The sequence below is a fragment of the Perna viridis genome, chromosome 1 (genome assembly GCF_037379345.1).
Source record: "Perna viridis isolate PV_CMFRI_1.1 ecotype Kerala chromosome 1, ASM3737934v1, whole genome shotgun sequence".
NCBI lineage: Eukaryota > Metazoa > Mollusca > Bivalvia > Mytilida > Mytilidae > Perna > Perna viridis.
This window is the reverse complement of record NC_142445.1, coordinates 61809496-61831418: the sequence shown is the minus strand read 5'-3', so window position 1 is coordinate 61831418 and position 21923 is coordinate 61809496. Positions and strand designations below refer to the sequence as shown.

At 32.4% G+C, this 21923-nt stretch overlaps 3 protein-coding genes across 3 annotated transcripts; 1 reads left to right on the top strand and 2 right to left on the bottom strand.

The window, feature by feature from the left end:
- Nucleotides 1-3987: 3987 nt before the first annotated feature.
- Nucleotides 3988-5181, bottom strand: LOC148629729 (acetylcholine receptor subunit beta-like). Its single transcript, XM_088577024.1, has one exon. It carries the CDS (start codon nucleotides 5179-5181, stop codon nucleotides 3988-3990), a length of 1194 nt encoding a protein of 397 aa, XP_088433150.1.
- A 3390-nt stretch (nucleotides 5182-8571) lies between these two features.
- On the bottom strand, nucleotides 8572-10133 carry LOC148629728 (neuronal acetylcholine receptor subunit alpha-9-like). The gene has a single exon (XM_088564779.1). It carries the CDS (start codon nucleotides 10055-10057, stop codon nucleotides 8954-8956), a length of 1104 nt encoding a protein of 367 aa, XP_088420905.1. The 5' UTR covers nucleotides 10058-10133; the 3' UTR covers nucleotides 8572-8953.
- A 3910-nt stretch (nucleotides 10134-14043) lies between these two features.
- Nucleotides 14044-16732, top strand: LOC148629727 (uncharacterized). The gene is made up of 2 exons (XM_088576948.1): nucleotides 14044-14089; nucleotides 16335-16732. Exons 1-2 carry the CDS (start codon nucleotides 14044-14046, stop codon nucleotides 16730-16732), a joined length of 444 nt encoding a protein of 147 aa, XP_088433074.1.
- Nucleotides 16733-21923: the final 5191 nt, after the last annotated feature.

Below are 21923 nucleotides of genomic sequence, written 5' to 3'. Positions count from 1 at the left end.
ATATAAACAAACGTAAACAAAATCACCGAACACTAATCCGATCCATGTCCCAAATTAATCTGGCAAAATATAAAAATACCACCGGAGCCGCTGGTACTGCAATAGTCCTGACTTATGCACCATACCCATTCCCGTTATAATTGGTACAGGCATTACAAACGAAATGGTAGTGTAAATCTAGGTTTTACAGCGTGCTTAACCTCCCTCTTCAATTGCGATGTGAATATGCTAGGGTTGATTAAATAGCATTTGCATGCAATTGAGTCATAATTGATTGGTAGGTCAGCGGTCACATCAGCACAATTTACAAAAAAAAAAGATAATAACAATAAAAAAAGCAATAACTACTCTTTATTTTAAAAGAAACGGAGTATTTTTCAACCAAAACCTAGAAAAGAATTTGGTATTAGACTTTTTAAAGCGCATTCCTCATACCTCTGCTTCGGGAGTCTTTTACGCAGATATTTATGGCGTTCAAGCAAATCAGAGTAGTTAGTACTTGCTTTGGCGTAGCTAATAAATTGTGAAACATAAACACCATGCAGGAGATGAAGGTATATTGCATTAAAATTAAAGTCCTCTCTTTTATCATAAATCGTAGTGCTGAGATAATCACTGTTCGAGATGTTGGTCCAAAAAATATGCAGAACATGCTGTTTCTGTAGTCTCCTTTATCTAGAGATATGCTTGATTTATTGACGAAAACCATTTACCAAACGAAGGGTTATTGATGGACAATACATCATCAATGTATCTGTGTTAAAGGATTTAGTATCTTTCATATTTTTAATCTTAACGAGAATCTGAAAAATTCAGTCTCGTGTGAATATATAAAAAAAATCAGATAAGAAAGAAGCACAGTTATTGCCCGTTGCAAAGCCACCTTGATAAAAAATGGCTCCTCCACATATGACAAATATCATATCATTGACGATTCATGCATATCGTGTAGCACAATTTGCCCTTTTGCGATGTTTTAGAAATATGTGGATTTGTAACAATGAACAACATAATTTTTCGAAACAGCAAAAAAACAAAAACAAAAACAAAAACATATGGAATTTAACATTAAGACCTTAAATGGAGAAAGGTAAAAAACATGACAATGTCAAACGAATGATAGTAATTTTGTGCATCTTACCTTTTAAATCTTGGTCCATTTAAGATACCTTTTGTTGCAAAATTTCTTTTTTTTTCAATAAAAGAGTATGCAAAGCAGTTGCCAACTTCTCAATCATACACCAACTGACAAGTTTTTACGTCTGGTTTTGTGTGTTTCACTTTGTCCTTTGTTGCATCTATTTCCGTTTTCTTTCTTCTATGTTTTTGTCCTTTGTTTTTTTTTATTATTTTATTTTATTTTAAACTCTGATTGTTTTTCGAATTGTTTTGGTTTTGTTCTGGCTGTTCAATTCATATTTTTCGATGTAAACATGAATATATTGTATTTTTCACTTTGTTTGAGAGCATCGATAGTATTTCTATACAGACATTGGCAATTTTAACACATCAGTCAAAGTGAACAGTGTGTGAAGGTCAAAAGCAAAGTTAAGTCAACATGTTGATTTTCAACGATTGTTAGGAAGATGTTCCATTAGAATGGTTCCGATTTCATATGATAAAGACTCAAAACAAATTTGACACTTGTATTAAATAAAGAACATTTATTGCTTAATATTTTTAAGTAAATAGCAATTTATACTTACCACTGATTAAACCAATAAATCAATCTAATAGTAACAGTGGTCAGAATGTCCACATCAGCGACATGGTTAAATTGACCTAATTGACATTGGGGATAAAAAGTAAGATGTAAGTCGAAACAATCGAATAGCAAACGTACATTTTGCTGATTATTTGAATACGTAGTAATTTTATTAGCACATGCTGCAAAGCATGTCACAAAATGGCAGTTGGAACTTCGACTATTGAACTCGAACTTTCGAATATAATGTGGACAATTTTGTTATCTACATTATATATATGGAGTAATTACAAGCGCTAATTGATTCCGTCACTATAAAGATCTAACAAGTGTGAAGTAAATATTTCAATTAAATATTACACCACTTGATTTCATGCTTAAAGCTTTTAGATCGAGTCTTGGTTATTACTTTACTTCAAGTTTTTGTTATTATTTTGTAAGTTTACCGTCTCTGTTTTACTTGGACAACGAGGTTATGATTTGGCATTAACTGCTCTATTCTTTGTTTTTGTAATATTTAGTTTGATAAGAATCCTGTCATTTGATTGGTTTGTTGACAAAAATCAACATTGTTTCAATTGTATAAACTAACTTGCTATTTAAGCCACGCCCACCTTTTACGGAACTACTTTTTGTTTGTCAACACCCGAAACGTTTTCAGTCACATTGTAACGTTGAAACGTTTTTGTGACAATAAATTATTAACTAACTTTATATCCGCCCGATTTATGCCAAACTCCTGCTTTAATAACTGTATCTTCAACTTTGGAAAATAACCGAACATTTCCCAGTGATGAAATGACAGCGTCTTGCCGCTGATTTTAAAATGGCGGCCAATTTGTTTACTAGAATTACTACACGGCGGGAAAATTAAAGTTGCTGTTTACTCAGTGTTAATAAAAGTGATGGATATATCATATATATATATATTATTTTTAATTAAAATATAATGAATGTATTCAATTTCTGATTAGTTTATACGCTATAACCTAATTTGGGTCCGTTTACGCTGACACATAATCCGCTCATTGTTATGAGCATTTTTTGTATACAAAGTTACTTTTGGATCAATCTCCATCTTTCCATGTCTTTGGTTGTTCTAGTATTGCCGATGAAAGATTACTTCAAACGTGTACAGCATACCGAAATTTACAATATAGATATATGGTAAGTGTATTTATATTTATGACAGAACACGTTAATAAAGTAACAGCTTTCAATTTTGCTTTCATCTATATTTTCAAAGTGGGAAATCATATATTTTCTATTTTACCCAGTATGCCTTTTGTAATCCACACTTCTTTGCTGACATTGCTGACAGACAGACTTACGATATTTTTTTTTGTAAACTGACTTTCAATTACGCAATCACTTAGGTATAATTAGACGTTCAAATAGCAACAAACCTCTTGTTTATGATGTTCATTGCACTTATACTGTTAACATTTGTATGTTGAAACGTGTAAAGCTCAATAATAAGAAAAAATCATTTTGCTGGTTGATACTTTGATTTTATGTACAGTATGTTATACCGATGTTATATAGCAAAGTAATAAATGGAATGGTACCATCTACACCCGTTTTATTGATTTTGCTAAGAACTTTGATAACATTCATAGACAAGTCTTATGGAAAATTCTTTCAAATTAGGGTATACCAAAGTAAAAAAAAAAGATTTCCATGGAATTTTAAGCCCGATTGATAAAAAGTGCAAACTTAACAGATAGCTTCTATCATAGACAGGACTAAGTCAGTAGCTACTGTTTTCTCTCCTATTGTTCACATTGTGTATTGACTGGGTGGTAAAAGGAACTAAGAAAAAAAGCCAAAGGGGACTTTTTTGACATTGGACAAATCACTAGAAGTTATCGCTCTCTTTGTCTGTCGCTTCCAGGAATCCATGAAATGAAAAAGACTTGGTGATGTATTGAGGCCAGAATCAGTTTGGCTGTGTAAAACGATTTTTTATTGAAGCATGTTTTATTGGTGAACGATTTATATGATAATCGGTTTATTCAAAAAAGGATGAACGTAAATGTTCAGAAAGTGACGCCATAGTAACTACTTTTGCTAAACAAATGGCTTTCTATGTTCAGTGCTCTTTCGTAATAAATTGTGCATGTTCATTGACCCGATAAATGTCTTGATAAAACCAGTTTATTGACCTACACATTCACAACAAATGAAATGAAAGAATTTCGGATAATTCTCCGATAAGTTCAAATGAAAGTTTTATAGTATTTTGCTTTACATATACTATATTTATGATACTAAGAAAACATTTATTTTGATGTCAACAGTTTCATGTAAATTGAAATACCGACTACTTTCAAAATAGCAATAGTCCAAAAGAGTATGAAGTCAACCTTTGATATCACGTCAGCCCATGCTATAGTTTGGTTCTGTTCAAAATCGGTATCTCCTTTCCCATTGCTATCCAAAACTTTGATCATCCGTCTACATTTACAGTATTTAAGCTTCAATAGACGAATGATTACTTGTGGTACTGGTTCCTTACGGTGATGTAGACGTAGCTGTATGGCTGAGAAGCAGACGACGAATGTGCTGACCGCCAACTCAAACATCATGTAGCTTCCAAGGAGGGAACCAGACGTTTTTGGCAATTCAGATGAAACAGTTATCATAAAAACTGCAAACGAAAGGAAAACTGTCATAATGTAACCCATTTTCTCACCACTGTCTACTGGAAGAGTAAACGTGAAGATTGTGAGAATGCTTAGGAGAATTATTGGAAGGATTAAGTTATAAATGTAGAAAGAAGAATTTCTTTTGAGTTTTACAGTAAAAACTACTCCATATTCACTGCTGCTGAGATACTCGACGGCTGCTGAGGTATTTGTGATTGTCCACATACCATTTTGTTTGTATTCATTGAGAAGAACTCCATCGGAAGGTGTAGCGATATCAAACCAGTCAGAATTCATCATCCAGAACGAAATTATTATATCACAAGTTTGCCCGTCGAATGGGAAATACCTTACATCAATTGAGCACTTAGTTTCGAAGATCTCGGATGGGTTCCATTTAACCCACCCATAGTCATTGATAGAAACTAGCATGAAGTCACTACCAAGTTCAGATAGCTTACTAAAACCATTCCATAACGTAAGGTCTGGTTTCCAGATTTCTGATTGCGAAATAAGTATTTCATCTGCACCCCCGTATTCGTCGGGTTCCCATGTTAGTAAGTCATCAAACCAATCTATTGTCAAATACCCTGATGTCACTAACTTCTGTTCTTGTTCATTCACATCAATTATTCTGGCTATACTTAATGTCACTTCCAGGTCTATAATTGTTGAAAAGTCAAACAACGGTCTTACGTTTTTCCTGTAATTTTGTTCTTGGAATAGATCTGCAATCAAATTTTTAATATCTAACTGAGACTGTCCGAATGTTGGAAAAACTTGGGAGTACACTAGACAAATTAATCCGAAAAATGTGAAATTATGCATCTTTTAAAAGAAGAAAGATCATCTGGAAGCTTTCCTTACGGCAATGGATTAGTATAAAAACAAAAAAAATCAATACATAGTATAAACGGAAGCTAAGGTCACAATTATCCGGAGATTGAAGCTTTTAAAAGTTAAATATTTCTAACTTAGTACAAATAATCGAGTTATATCGTTTCTTTATTTTACATTAAAATATTCTATAAAGTGTTTAACATTAAAGACAAAACTATTTATGAACTGTATGAAACATAATGGACATAAATTGCAATTAAATATTTATTATCATATCTTGCATACAATGATAAATATAAACGCTAAAATGATTAAATACTTGGCTAAATATACTAATGATACTGACGCACTTCATGAGTTCAATCATCGATAATTTCTAATGTAAGCTTCCCAATCAAATCTTTAATTGTCACAGCGATATCGGTTACATTTCCCGAAATAATATTTGTTGAACTAAGTATCACAGTCTCAGTTTTGGCAAAGCTTTTTATTACTTATCCTTGGTTCCCTTGATTATTCTTTGACACTCGGGTTGCTTACGATAACTTTGTTAAAGATTTATTATAATTATATTAATTGTATGTGCTTTGATGATATCAGCCTATCAAACAATGCAAGCTATAACAGAATGGTGAATTAATATATGCTAAGTATACAACAACCGGATAAACCATTCAAAGTAAAGTTGATAAGTATGACTCTCAATTGATTTTTTGTAATAATTATAATGCATTTTTTTGCGAATTAACATTAATTGAAATATTCAGATATAATATATGCAATGAATTTCTTAATTGACAATTTGGTAATGTTTTATACAGGCAGGTTGTTGGTATTACAATGGGCAATAATTGTGCTTCTCTGATAGCCGGTTTGTTTCTCTATTGTTACGAACACCAGTTATGGCTAGACTCTTTACAGATCATTCCAAATGTGATCTTCTGCATAATCTTAATGATACTTCAAGCTATCTGATTGCAATTTGGCCGAAATATCTCCGGAAACTTGTTCAAGATAACTATAGAAAAAATTAAGATGACCAAGTCGTGCGATCATAACACTCGTACGCCTTTTCTAAATGTGGATATAACACTAAAAAATAGCAGCATTCATATTAAATTTTTGTCGAAAGAGATTATTTTGATTTTCCTATAGTTTATTTTCCTTTCCTGAAGCACCCTTCTTTTGTATATTGAGATTGTAAGTCCGTTATGCGCGTATTTTAATCACAGAGTCCTTTATTAATAAACGTCACATATTTACTTTCAAGAAAGCTTTTGCATCAGAGGTATCAATAACATAACTTCCAAAATCGTTTCCTAAGAATTTTTGCAAATATAAAACTTTGAAACAGAAATACAATCGCACGTGAAGGTTCTAAATTAAAACAAAATATTGTTCAACAGATTTTTTTTTCTGGAAATGAAGCCAATAAATCTCATTATTGTTTTCCTTTTGTTATCAGGGCCTTATACAGCTTGCTTAAAGGTGTGTTTACGTTTTGTTTACTTCTAAAGATCTTCACATTTTGAAATTTTGGTGATACGCTGGATAATTTTTTTGGCGGTTCACAATATCCGTTCTTTGTTCCTTTAATCGAATGGTGAAATGGACCCAGTGTACTGGAATAACACCAATCAAGCTGAAATAATAACTTAAAAGATGAAAAAGGGCTTCTCGTCAATCTTCCGAAACGAAGAGATGACAGCTATTGCGAACATTAGAAGGGTACTATTCTACTGCCAAACTGTCCTATTTTGGGTGGTTATTAACAGGATGGAAAGTGCTGTTGACAAAATTCTCTATGATGAATAGGCAGTCTGCAGATCTAATAGAAATTACACTGACCAAATCATCTCCCAAAAAACCTTTCAACCATAGTTCTCTTATGCTCGCAAATGCTCTACAAGTTGAAAAGTTAAGAGATTTAACCATCTTAAGTGGAGAAATAACTTAAACCAATCTTTTTTTTTCAAAGAAGATTTAGTATGTTTCCTGACTGTTGTTATTTTATATAAAAAGAAAACGATTTAAAACACACACACACATGAGAGGGGAATAATCAATGGGCTAAAATCAAAAGAATATACTTTAAATCGTGAAATTTTGCGCAGTCTTTTTTTTCGCGGGTTCTGTGTTAAATCTACAATTGCGCAGTTTCAAATTCACAATCTTTCCTAAATTGTATTATAATGTTCTTCATATTCGCATAACAGCTGGTACCGCGAAAAAAAAACGGAAATAAAACTGCTGCGAAAATTTCACGGTTTACAGTATTCCAAGGATAAAGACTAGACAGGGAAAGCAGACACATTCACTTAAGAATATAAAATAAAAGTAAGAAACAAATATGAATGAGTAACCAAGACCCCTAATTATAATAAGATAAGCACGGTACAAATAGTCCACGTAGTTACAACAAGCCCTGGCAAAACGTATGAGTAGTGATATAAAAACATCATGCGCAGGAGCTGAAGGGATGTTGCCACATATAAAAGGACAGGAGAAAATTAATTGGGGGAATAGTCTTTCCCAAATAAATAATTATCCTTGGCGAAAAAGGAAAACAAATTGCAATAAATGCCCGAAAAACAACACACAATGAATAACCGTACTACGGTTTATGTCAGCGCTTCTCAATAAAAAATATACTTCAGAAACACATTTAAAGAACCATGTTTACAGCAATCGATAAGTTAAAAATATTAAGAAAAATTTTAAAATCACGGTTGTTTTGTTTTTAATGAATTGAAATTTGATGGTTTTTTTTTTCAAACACAAATATAAATGGTTGCATTGTGCTTGATAACTAATACTAGAAAAATGTGGGAGTCCATGGACATGGACTCGGAACAGGATATCCGAATTCTGGTGAAAAAAATCTAGCCTAAGAAAACATACAGAAGTTCATAGATAATACATATTTACTAAGGGAATACCAACATAAAACTAGAAAATAATTACGCAACATAAATTCCAATTACACATGTAGTATTAACTAGGAACATTGGTAGGATGAATGTCTTTGATTTTTCATTAAAACACCCGCCAAATTAATCTAATAATTTATAATCCTGGTCGAAATCAAAGAATAGATAAAAGAACACATATTGTGAAACGGAAAAAATCCACCAGCAGATAACTTGAATATAAAAGAGTAATTACTTTGAGAGATCATCTAAAGGGCTTCCACAAGTGTTAACACACCTCTAAGTAAGCCCTGAAAGGGACCGACAGCAATATCGGCAAAAAATACCGAAACAATAGCAGGGGGATGATTCAAATACCTCAAAATCCCATAGTATGTCTAAACATGAACACACGAAAATACTCAATTTACCGAACCGAATAAAAAAGCTGAAGATAAGGCAAACAAGACTTTACTCAGCTTCAGAAGTTATTTTTATCTGTTCTAGATTGTCTCAGTTTGTCCAATATTTATACATGATATATATATTAAAGATGCTTCTGTATTCAGGTACATTTTGTCAAAAAGTATTTTTTGCTATATTTTAGTACTTAAGACTATAGACGCTTTGAAAGACGACGATTTAAATACCATTAGAAACTCACATACACATACACACACACACACACGAAACAAAAATGATTTTTCTTATTATACAGCATCTCCTGAAAATCAAAAGAATAGCAGGTGATGGATTTTTCATTGATATAACATAAGTCCCATAAGTCTACTGATTTTGATTTAAAAAAGTCAGGGAAGCAGCCATGTTATATCTTTGTTCAAGGTTTAACATTACTGCGATTTTAGAAGTTTCATGTAAATTGTAATGCCAACAATCTTCAAAATAACCATAGTCCAAAAAAACATGAAGTCAATCTTAGAAATTACGTCCACCCAAGTCATTTCGTTGATTCTGCCAGTGTTAAGGCTGTTATTTTCATTGCCACACTCAACTTTGAAAACTCGCTTACATGGGAAGTACTTGAGGTTAAATAAGCGGACAATGGTCTGTGGAACTGAATCTTTCCGTTGATGAACACGGAGCTGCAATGTCGTGAAGAAAACCATTAATGTGCTTACCGTCAGTTCAAACGCCATGTAACCTCCGAGTAGTGAACCTGAGGTTTTAGGAAGATCAGAAGAAACAATTGTCATAAACACTGCAAGTGCAAGAAACACGGTCAGCCCATAGCCAACTCTTTCACCGCTTTCTGTCGGTAGGGCAAAAGTAAAGACTGATAAAATACTTAGAAGAATTATCGGAAGTATCAAATTGTACATGTAGTAGGACGAATTTCTTTTTAATTTTACAGTAAACACCATTCCGTATTCATCATAGTCGTTTAATTTCTTAACGGATGCTGAAGTACCTATAATCGTCCACATATTGTCTTGTTCGTAATTGTGGAGATATATTGCCTTATTGTGTGATTCAAAGGTAAACCATTCCGAATTCATCACCCACGGTGCAATTACAATATCACAAAGTTGTTCGTCAAATGGAAAGTATTTTACTCCAATTGAGCACTGTGTTTCAAAGACCTCAGATGGTGCCCAGCTGACACGACCATCGTTTTGGATGGAAACAAGTATAAAGTCATTACCAAGTTCTGATGTTTTTTTAAAGCCATTCCACAATGCCAAATCTGGTTTCCAGATTTCAGATTGCGATATGAGAAAGGTGTGTATATCTTCATAGTCGTCTTTATCCCATGTAAGTAATTCATCAATCCATGAAACATATAAAGTCCCAACAGTCACAAGTTTCTGCTCGCGTTCATTTACCTCGATTATTCCAAGAAGTTCTAAATCTAAGTATATGTTCATATCATTTGAATAGTCTTCCGACGGTCGAATATTTTTTGTGTAACTTTGACCTTCGAAAAGATATGCCATTAAATCGGATTCAGACTGACTCGAGCCACCCAACACCTGGGTACTATATAGAAAAAGAAATCCCAAAACGGCGAAGCTTTTCATCTTCTAATCTGGAATGAAACTTGAGCCTTTTAGTATATAATGTTAAGGCTAAACTCACTTCAATTCAATTCATATAAAATGTTTAAGCTGACACACCTTCTGTATACAATGGCCGGATATTGCACCTTTTAAAAATTGGGATTCTTTAAAATCAATGCAATTAACAGAATATGTTTACTTTTATATCATACAAGTATAGAGTTTATCAAAATATATCTTTTTCGAATAACAGATTTTTCCGAAAATTATTGGTTGATTAATGCAATTTGTAAAATTGGAAATTTCTTTAAAAAATCGTGGATGTTTCACAGTCGATTTTTATATTTTATACTAAGCAAAAGCAAATTGGGAAAGATGCCACGTTCCATGCACGTTAAGGAACCCTGCTGTGGTATTCGGTAGGAGTAGGAACCTTTGCGCTTCCCCACAGGAGGCTAAATTGCCCGACCTTACCCATCCCTCCCTTTTTCTAGTGGAAATCTAAATTTGTCGACCCTATTATCCTTGTGTCCCATCCCTTATTTTTTTTCATTTCATCATCATTCATATTCATGTTATCATCCATTTCATGTTCATTGTCTGAATATAACTAAAATATTGCTGCTCGGACGTTAAACCCCAACAATCAATCAATCAATCAATCAATCAATCAATCAATCAATTCATAAATACCCTGGTGTCACTAACTTCTGTTTCTGCTTGTTCACCTACAGAATACCAATAATATTTAAATCTATATGCAATTCTGACTTTCTAAAAGTCTATCTATGGTCTTACAGTTGTCTTGTAATTTTGTAAGACCAAAAGATTCGCAATTTAATTTTCAACATCAAACGGAAATTGCCCGAATTGCCCTGACGCTGTTACTTAATGGACACCTGCAAAATTGGTATGTCATTTTGTAAGTTTTATCCTGAATTTTGTTAATATGCCATTTTTTTTTATCCACATTTATAATGTTCCCGTATCTTCGACATTTATTTTTAAACGGAATAAATGCATGATTTGGGCGCTTTGTCAGAACTATATGACGAAGTGCTGTGATAATGTAACAATTTTTATCTCGGCTTCAAAATTACCACATTTGTTGGGATACATCGTCATTGAGAGTTTACTGACATGCCTTGGACTGTGACAAGCCTCTCGGGTTGCAATATTATACTTAGAGAGATTCATAAAACAGAAATGTATTTTCTTACGTTCATACACATAGCATGTTAATATTTTCGTAACCTATGTCCTTATTTAACAACTTAAATATAAATGTCCATTAACTAACTGCATTCGTGCATGTCATTTTTACCTATTGCTTTACTTTCTTATTTTATTGTTAAGTTTACAAACATATTTATTCACTAAACAGGAATTTTATCATATGGGGGGATCAAATAAGAGCGACCATCGTGTTAACAATATACTACCTCCATTGTACACTTCCAATGAATTGCTGAACATTCGCAACTGTAATTTTACAAGATACTCGAAAAAAAAGTTTCTAAACAATAATGTGTAAATTCACAAAAGCGAAACAATCTTACGCTTCATTTTCGGTGTACTATTTAATCTTTGATTACATATTTTTAAAACATTTTGGTATCGATTTCAAGTTTATCTATATCTTATCGTTCTTGACAATCTTCACGATAATGAAAATTCAGAAACAGACATATTTTACTTAGTTTGCTTTGAAAAAAGTGCATTGTATTTTCCTCTTGTCATTAGCTAGTAAGCTGTTGGTTTTTTTTAATAATTTTCTAGTTTCTGCAAAATAACTAATATAAAAACAATACTTAAATTGCAAGCTAGAGTTATCCGTAATTTGATTGTATTGCATTCTTTTTTCGAATTTTTTAAAGAAAGATTATATTGATATGGATATGATATTGGTTGTGTGCAATGATTTATTGAATGTAAATAATTTCAAAAATACTTCTGCCCTTCGAATATATTTTATTGTTTTTGAAACTTAAAACAGTAGGTGTGACGTATTTGTATTGATTTTGCTTGCATTTCAAATTTAAGAATACGTTAGTGATCTATAATACCGAAATTTGCAATATTTATACGACTACTGCTTTTGAATCCAGATAAGAAACAAAATTTTGTTGCCTTTGGGTATGAAGCTGAAGATAGATACGCTGAGCTAGCCTCCGACGACTTGCATAAGGAGTTTTACTGTTTTGAGCATTTCAAAATGGAATTGCATAACTGTATGGTACGTAGTAACTACAACAAATGTTTTACATGACCCGATTGTTGAAATACATTTTACAGTTTTTAGATTGTTGTCTTTCTACTTACTAATTTCGACGGAATTAAACGAATTGAATTGACTAATTTTCATTACAATCTTGAAAGAAAATAGTAAGAAAGGTGATGATTAAAAGTAAAACTGCGAGAGAGCCCATTAAAGGAAACAGCATTTCACTTGGGATTTTACTTTGAATATTCTCCATTTAAATAAACCCTTTTTATAGGCGTAAAAATAATCAAAATTACTTTTCATAAATATTCTTATTCCATTTGGAACACATTGTGCTCCGCTACTTGCTAGCATTTTCCCTTTTCTTATGAGGCTGACTTCATAGCTAATCTTATCCAAAAGAAGAAAAATCGTTAGCCAGATCCTTTGGTCTCAGTTTCCGCCATAAAAATGTCATTTTGTCTTAAAAGAATTCTTGATTCGGGGATATTATACATCTCATCTACCCCTCGGAACTTGAGATAAAGGATACTACAGACACCATAAAGTCAGCCACTTACCTTGAACAAATTTTAGAGATCGTTAGAAAAGAAAAAGTCTTTTGCACCTGCGTATGGTGTTTTCATATCACAACTTAAACGTTATGGTGGACTTTCTGTACATTGTTAGTCTTCTTACAATAAAGGCTTATAGAGCTGGGTTGTGTTACAAAAGGATTAAAATCAACACTTTACGGTCGTCGTCATGAACTTATGGATTGTTATGGTGTATCCATTTGCACCAAATTAGAACCAATGTGTTAACTGTGTCTTAGTTTACCTCTCTTGTCTGACTCGGAAATACAATTTTTTATGCAGCAACTCGTTGAATGTTTCTGGAAATAAAGAGAACGACTTCTCTTTCAGTGTGCCTTATCCATACTCACAGGTTTTTATTCAATCAAATTTTCTCGATTACTTTTTGTTTTTATGTGCATAATATGTAGGTTATTTCATGTTCGTCGGTGTGTGTCTCCATTTTCTTTATCTGGTAGTTATCCCTGCATTATGCAATTATTTCATTTATTACCGTTCGAATTCTTGGTGTCTCCTTTCTATCCTTAAACTGTAGGTGGTAAAAAGCTATAATATTCGTTTTTATCAATTTTTATCGCTTGTATAATCGAATGTTCAGAAAATGTTGCAAAATATTTCTTACAAACCTTATACATATTTTAGTGTTTGGTATAATGTTCACGGCTCGAACGCGTAAAACACTTTCTTCAAGGTATCGGCCATTCGTTTAATTATAAACTATCTACCATTTTACACTTAGTTCGATCGTTACATGTTTTCGTTTTCCTAAAGTGAATTGTTTTATCATTTCAAAGAATTTTCTGTTTGTTGTAGTGATTGGTCAATCTGTTTGTAAAGCGAATCCCATAGCTAGTTCAAAAGTTAGAACAATATACTGTTTTTGTCATTTCTCAGAATATACTGTACGTATTTAATTTTGCATATACTGAACTAAAATGTTTCTTTTAATATATTGTATTATGTGCTTATTTTATGATAAATGACATCTACAACAAACCTCTACAAGTTTTTACTGTGTTTTCTTTTATAGAAGCCCTAAAAGACCATTTGCTCCAGCAGACAGAAACACAAGGGGTCAGAATACGAGAAAAAGATATACAGTGGGTAATCACAGTACCTGCTATATGGGCGGACAAGTCAAAGAACTTCATGAGGAAATGTGCGGAAAAGGTAAAGAAATAACAAGTAAAGGAACAGAAAGCTGTATTTCCTTAGTTGTTCTATCCATTGAAAACACTATCGGTTGTACAGTTGTATATTAATGTTCCTTAATAGATTGTATCATGGAAATAACATATTCTATTGGAACGTTTATTAAATTTCATACTTAAATTTCAAACATATTATCATACATAAAACCGTCCACGTACCTTTTACAGGTTTCTGAAAGAAAAACATTCAACGCGAGGAATTTAAATTTAAAACATACATCAATTTAATGTTGAACAATGCATTAAAAATCAGTGTTACCCGGGAGCAAATATTCATGGGGAAAAAGAGTTGAATGTCAGAAAAAACAAGAAATGCCGATTTGCGAGCTATCATCAATATTCTACGCCTCCAGATATTAGTGGGGTCTGTGTTGCTGATATTCTTCTGCGTTGATCTTTGTTTCTGTTCTATTTTTCACCACTTTGTCGTTTTTCGACTTATTAATGTCGTTGTAACTATGGATTGATTTTTAAAATATATGTATATGTTGAATATATGTTCATTTAGAGGTACGCTACTCTAAGAAAATTTGTTTTTTTGTATTCTGTTATTACAAATATGTAGACACAATAGCTCAAATTTGTACCAAGTATATAGTAATTCAATCGAAAAAGAGATGCACACACTAGGCTAAGTAAAATACATTTTTTCATTAGCAAATGTTTCTTTCGTCTGTTTCAGGCAGGAATCAAGTCTAGATATTTGTTACTAGCTCTTGAACCCGAGGTTGCTTCCATATACTACAGATACTGCATTAGGAGGTAAACATTCTTTTCTCTAAAATTGTCTTCTTTACCACTGGATTAGGTTTAAATTTGTGTGAGTGATATTCCGCCAGTATCCATTTTCAAAGTTATTTTTACAGATATCACGAGAGAATCATAGTTTCTCATATTCTTCATCTCCACTTTCTACGGTAAAGTTAAGATTTTACCATTTAAAGTGTAGAACTTATTACCGGCGAAAGAGAATATATATTTAATAATTCCTGCTTAATTGTTACACATCCTGACCAGTGTGAGCAAAAGTTGTTATCTCTTGACTATTTTTTTTTTGGGGGGGGAGGGGGAAGGGTCATACGAAAAAAAAAATTAAACACATTTCCTGTCAAACTACTATTCACATTTTTACCTCCATAATTGAATATTAAATTTCCCAGATTTGACTTTTTACGAGCAGCTCGGTGGGTGTTTTTAGAAAAGCAGAGGACGCTTACCCTACTCGTTCACCTGGTCCATGCTCCCAGTTTTTAGTGGAGTCCGAATTGCTAATATACTTTTTTTTTACTTTGTATGTATGATTTTAGTTACTTTATGCTCTTTCTGGTGTTTGTCTGTTTTCCATGTCTGGTCTTTGTCCCTTAGTTACATTCTTTTGATTTCCGCTAGAATCTTGGTTCATTTGAATACTGTTCCAATAACTTTGAAACAGCTTTGTTATTACAACAGTTATATATCAAAAACCCAGTTAATCAAATTTGATAATTCACCTATTTCAAACTGCATTGGAAAGGTTTGTTTGTATGAACCTATTAATATTTATTAAAAATAAATTCTTTAAAATAGAATGGTGCGAAGAATATTTTCACTATACACAAAAAAAAAACTTCCATATAAGAAAACCACGTAAAAGAAAGATGTCGGCCTAATTGTATAAATAATTAAAATGTGAGGTCATCATCAACCATCATTTCGATTGAACAACTTGCTTGAAATTTTAGACAAAACCTAAGATTGTAGGAGATCTTTATTTCGAAAGAAATACAATATCCTACGTTTTCACTAAAGATAAAAGAAGCAAACAGTGTTCTCAAGTTGAAAGTTATTTTAGGAGATATAAAAATTGGACTACTAACCTTATATAAAGTATTTGTCAATTTAAAAATTTAGACACTACCTATGGTGGGGGTGATTTATGGAGCAGATAAAAACACCGAACGAACGATGATTTTCCAGCTTTGTATACCGTTTTTACGTAACTATATTCCTGTGTTGGAGAAAACTATGCATTTATCTTCCACTTCAATCAAACAATTTAAGAATGAAATCTCATGCAAATTTCAAATTCTATACACAATCATAATGAGAAATAAGCGTGCAAGAGGATTTTTTTTCACATGCATAAATCACCTCCTGTGTGATGTTAACATAAACTGCTACTTAATAAATTACTAAGGCTTCCTAATATAATTTAACTTTGATAGGAGGAACAGTTGACATTACAGTTCATGAAGTGGCTGATGTTGGAAACCTAAAAGAGTTATGTATAGCCAATGGTGGAGGTTGCGGAGGTGAAGGCGTGAACAATGCTTATTTGAAAATGTGGGAAGAGATTCTTAAAATCAAAGAACCAATCAAAGAGGCTTTTAGTGAACATTACATGGAGGAATATCTTGATCTTGTCCGAGATTTTGAAGTTGCCGAACGGTCAAAACAAGGACCAGATATTATTTCTGTACGTGTTACCAGACATACTTACGGCATATTAGTGGACGGGCATTTTGAAGCAGAGAAACACGACATGTTACATTTGAAATACGTGAACAATGTAAAACTCTGCAGGAACAAGTTCGATATAATAATTAAAAAGATCATCAGATAAAGTATGGTCAAATTATCAAAAGAAGCTATAGCTCTTTCAAGAATAAAAAAAAGGTATCGATAATGATATATTATACATCAAAGGACAACCCGGATGAAAGTGAATGTTATATGTTAGGAAATGTCGGTATTAAAATTCCACCACCCCCATAACATCGAACACAATCTAGAAGTCGAAGTTATTTTGGAAAGACCGAACTTAATGTTAAAGTGACTGAAATGTCAGGAAAGCAATGTAAAGCTTCATTTAACATAATTTGATATGTTATACAAAGTTGCATTTGTATTCAAATAGTTCAGAGCGTACGATATTATTTCAGATGTTTTCGCTATACATGTAAAATATGTAAATGACGTCTGATTGAAATAACTACATACGTGCAATAAAAAGTAAATGTATGAGACAACTCTGTAATTATATGTAAATAAAGCCATATACATCAAAGGTTTTTGCTTAGTTTCTTGAAGCAAGAATACATGTTGAATTTAACAGAAACCTCGGTACTATCGCACGCAGTAGTGTTATAACTGGACAGCAATAAAGAGTAAATGAAAAAAGTATGTAAAAGATTTGATTTTAATAGTAGAATGAAAATATTTATAATCAGATTTTCAACAGATTTCAATTAATATTCGGGTTATACATTGCTTACATCAAACAATTTCTTAAAATCATTCACCGAAGAAAAAAAGTTTTTTCATTCCCCTGATGCAAAATGTTTTATATTCCTGTCTAAATTGTAAAGTCAAATTCAATTTATTTATTGGTATAAAATCCAAATATTAGAATTACAACCAGTTACAATACTGGACAAGTAAAAAACACATAATTCAATGTTAAAACAAATAAACAGAAAAAAAGTATTAGTGCAGAGGAGAATCATAATAATCAATCATAATATTACACAGATGCACACCATCGAATACCTTTCATTTCCAAATTAAGTTCATATATTTCATAAATACCTGCTATACATATGCAAAATACATCATAAAATACTAGCGGAAATAATAAACTCATTTTTTTTATTATCGTCCATACCCGAAATGGAAGAAACCACATTAATTAATCTACTAAAAAAGTCATTTCTAGAGAGTAATCAAGGGAACCAAGATTATAGCGGTAATCAAAAGAATGTAATCCAGGGACAAAGACCAAACATGGAAAACAGACATACACAACAAAGAACATAAAGTAACTAAAATCATACATACAAAGTAACAAAAGCAATTGAGCAACTCGGACTCCACTAAAAACTGGCAGTATGGACCAGGTGTCCGTTAGTTACAGTTAAAGGTTTGCAGTTGATAATAAAATGAAATTCGTTTTCAATTTTCAACATTATAACATGTCCGCTTTCAATATTAAGATAACTATTAGATATCCTTACTCTAGGAAATGCAGTCTTAGTTTCTGAAGTTTGTTAACAGAAATTTTTCCATCTAATAGCATATTTATACCATCATCGAAAACGAATCTCTGCGTAATATCCTTACTAAAGGTCCCAAGTACCGTGAACCACGCTCCATAAATTGGAATTATAACTTTAAAGTTCTTATGGATGCCGTCGAGGATTATGCAAGAAAATGGATAAAACGAGGACAAGAAGAAATTGATTCTTTGTCAGAGTGGTTAAAGGCCGTGAGATCTTTAATTTTGAAACGAATGAAAGTTTTAAGTAGGTCAATGAGTTCCAACGCTACACCAGTTTTCAAAGACCCCGATGTAGCAAAAACATGGTCTACTATACATGAGAAATATGTTGTCGTACCAGCAGACAAAGCCCAAAACAACATTGTTTTTGTCTGCAAAATGTTTTACATCAAATGTTTGTTATCAGAGGTAGACGTAGAAAATAATAGCAGTGATAAGACCTATACTGCTACCACACTCTCCAAAGAAGAGAGTGTGGAAAACCATAAATGTGTGCTATCCTCTTTTGGTCTCTCTACCAAGGACGATGATTGTGATTTACCGTCTATGTACTGGATTCCTAAACTCCACATGAATCCATACAAACTTTTCGGAGCTGGATCTGCAAAATGTACCACCAAACCTCTTTCAAAACTTTTAACTTCTATACTCACAACTGTCAAAGAGGGTCTGCAGTCCTACCACAACACTTGTTACTCTCGTAGTGGTATTAATTCAATGTGCATCCTGAAAAATTCGAAAGATCTTTTGGAGACAATCAGTTCAAGACTATTATCTGAATATAATAGCATTAAAACCTATGATTTTTCAATACTGTATACTTCTATTCCCCATACTCAGACTCCCCTATGTCTAGACTTTATAAATTTACCGTGCCTAAGTTTATCTTTATTCTTATGTAACCCATATCTGTCTCTGCAAAATAAGATTAATTTTGTGGGTACATATAGGTGAAACAAACATATAAATGAATAAAAAAAAATTGTCCAATTCAAAACAAATTATATCAAAGATTTATCAATAATGCTGATCGGACCAACTAGGGGTTGCTTTATTAAATCTGTAAGCCATCCCCCTTTTTTCTACTACGTTCTAAAGACCGACAGTTGACATAACACACGCATTCATCTAAATATAAAGCATCATTAGAGCCAGAATGTGTTTCCCCAAGAAAACTTGTACCAGACTCTACATGATTGATAAAGTGTACATCATACAACTAAGCCTGTTGTGTTTTATTAAAATTATGAAATAATCCATTAACGTTCGAACTGGTAAAAGAGAAAGGCTTTGGAGTTTTGATGCACATATTGCAGCTAAAATATTTATATTAAAATTTTCTATCCAAATAATGAATATTGACCTTGATGAGCCCATTGAATAAGGGAGAAAACAGGTGTTCGATTAATTAGTACCTACATAGCTACACAAATATTTTCTTTCTCTTTTGATGATCATATGTCGATGCTATTTCTTAATAACAGCTGCTAAAGAAAACAACACCCAAAATAGTGGAATAAAACAATTAAAATCGTATCCTAACCATGTTCAAACTCATTTTTACTGCTACTACAAAACTCCCAGAATCGAAGAAGTTATACTGGACGCGAGTGAAGCATTGGATTGGTCATTTGTTCTCAGGTTGTTATACACATATCTATAGGACAGGCACGTTGACAAATGAGAGCTGCTCGACATATAGCTTGTGTTTTATAGTATTCATTATACTTCCGGTTTTAGTTCTTTATGCCATTCGGTTTTGTGTTCATATAACCGCTTCGGTAAAAGTCCTCTGCCATTGATGGAACTTCGATTATAGCTTTCAAATGATGTACGGAGTCGTTGTATTGGATTTCCGAACAAACACAATCTCGGATACCTCATGTGAAGTGTAAGTCGAGTAGCATTTTTGAACATATTAACATTTTCCTGAAATATCTAGCTATTACCCTGCATGAAGATTCAGTTTGACTTCTTTGCTTTTATGTTTTCCCAATTTACCTCCATTTAAGTCATATGCCATATTTTGTAGCCTGCCATGTAATTCTTTTTTATCATGTGATCTTTTTTTATTGGTCTCACCTCATAGTTTTTCTCAATTTCACCACATCTTTCTTAATGCCGTTTGACTGAATCTAGTAGAATTTCATTCCTGATTTCAAGCGTTTTTTTCTTTTTCAAGCTCTACACTTTGAGCATTGACAAATTCCATTTTATGCTTTTTCACATTTTCCAATTGTGCTTTTAAGTTTTGAATTTGATCATCTCTTTCCCATAAAGATTTTGCTTTGGTTTGAATTACTGTGTCTTTGCCTCTCCGGAGGTATCTTAACCCTTCTTCATCATTTCAATTTCTGCTAATTTTACTTCATTTTGTTCAGGTAGATTATAAGACTATTTTCTCCTAACACCTACTATTTCATTTTCAAATTCAGTCGGATTTACATCAGTTTGATGTTTTATATCATGTCTATCACAGAAGTTATTTAAACCATTCACTGACAAACCAGAATCAGAAAATTTTAATTTTGTTTTCTCAGTTTGGTTAATTGTACGATGTTCATTTTGTACTTTTTCTGACCTTATAACTTCCGATATGTGGTTTGTATCATTTTATTAGATGCATGTTCTTCATCTACGCTTTGGAGACACTAGTTGAAGTATATGTCCCAGAATTATTCATATTAGTTTCCCTGTATAAGAATCTTGCCTGTTGTAAGATATAAAACCACTTTTTAAGTAATCACATGCATCCCTAGCATTATCATATACTTTGATTTCAATTCTTTCTATATTATTATGTTCTGTAATGTCCTGCCAAATGACTTAATATTTGTCAATGAATCTAGTTTATAATAGATGACATCTGCTAAAACACTTATCAAAGCATGCATTAGGGTTTCAGATATCACAAAGCATACGCAGTTAGCTTTACTTTTGTGTATGCTTTTATCTATAGCTTCAAAAGGCAAAATCCTACCATAGTTACTTTTTGCCTTCTTTTATATTGTATATTTATGGAGTAGTGGGCTCTGATATTTGTCATATCATTATCAAAAGATCGTGAACGTGGTTTTCCGCCATTAATGTTTCATTTAAATTTCTCGATTTATTGCTTGAATCAGGTTTATTTGGTGTTAGTACTAATAAAATTATATGAGTGTGCAGATAAAATGAATATCGCGGGCATAAGAAAACGAAAATAAAATCCGCGTGCTTTGGGTATACTTTAGGCATGATGTCTTCAATCCAAAGTTGGACCTTTTTCATTCAAATATCATCACAAGACACGCTTCGAATAGATGAACATAATGCATGTAATTTTATTATGTATTTTTTTGTAATTTTGTTTGCATTATTTTTTTTCTCGGATAACTCCTTCAGTGAAAATGAATATATTGAGCACGGACCATATTATTAGCGATAGGGTGGGGGCTTTGCTAAAAAAAAAAAAAAAACACTTAATGTTGCATATTTTTGAAATTATCGTTTGTACTCATCTATTGAAAAAAAAAAGAAATAATGATTCCATATTCCCCCATTACTTATAAAAATATTCGTTACACTTGCTGCTGAAATATAAATAAAAGTTTGGGTTTGAACGAAAAAAAGTCTTATCCAACATCAAATCCGAGTCACCAATATCAGAATAATCAAAGTACTGAAGTACTGAGTCAATGAAGCCTTCATACTTTGCTCTGTTTCTTACTGCACAATCACATTTCTAATCATAAAAAAAGATTGTAATTTTAAACTA

Excerpts from the sequence above, each read along its gene's own strand:
- LOC148629729 (XM_088577024.1), bottom strand. The coding sequence starts at position 5,181 with ATGCATAATTTCACATTTTTCGGATTAATTTGTCTAGTGTACTCCCAA.
- LOC148629728 (XM_088564779.1), bottom strand. The coding sequence starts at position 10,057 with ATGGCATATCTTTTCGAAGGTCAAAGTTACACAAAAAATATTCGACCG.
- LOC148629727 (XM_088576948.1), top strand. The coding sequence starts at position 14,044 with ATGGGCGGACAAGTCAAAGAACTTCATGAGGAAATGTGCGGAAAAG. Across the intron at positions 14,090-16,334 it reads TGAGGAAATGTGCGGAAAAG|GAGGAACAGTTGACATTACA; the intron begins GTAAAGAAATAA and ends TAACTTTGATAG.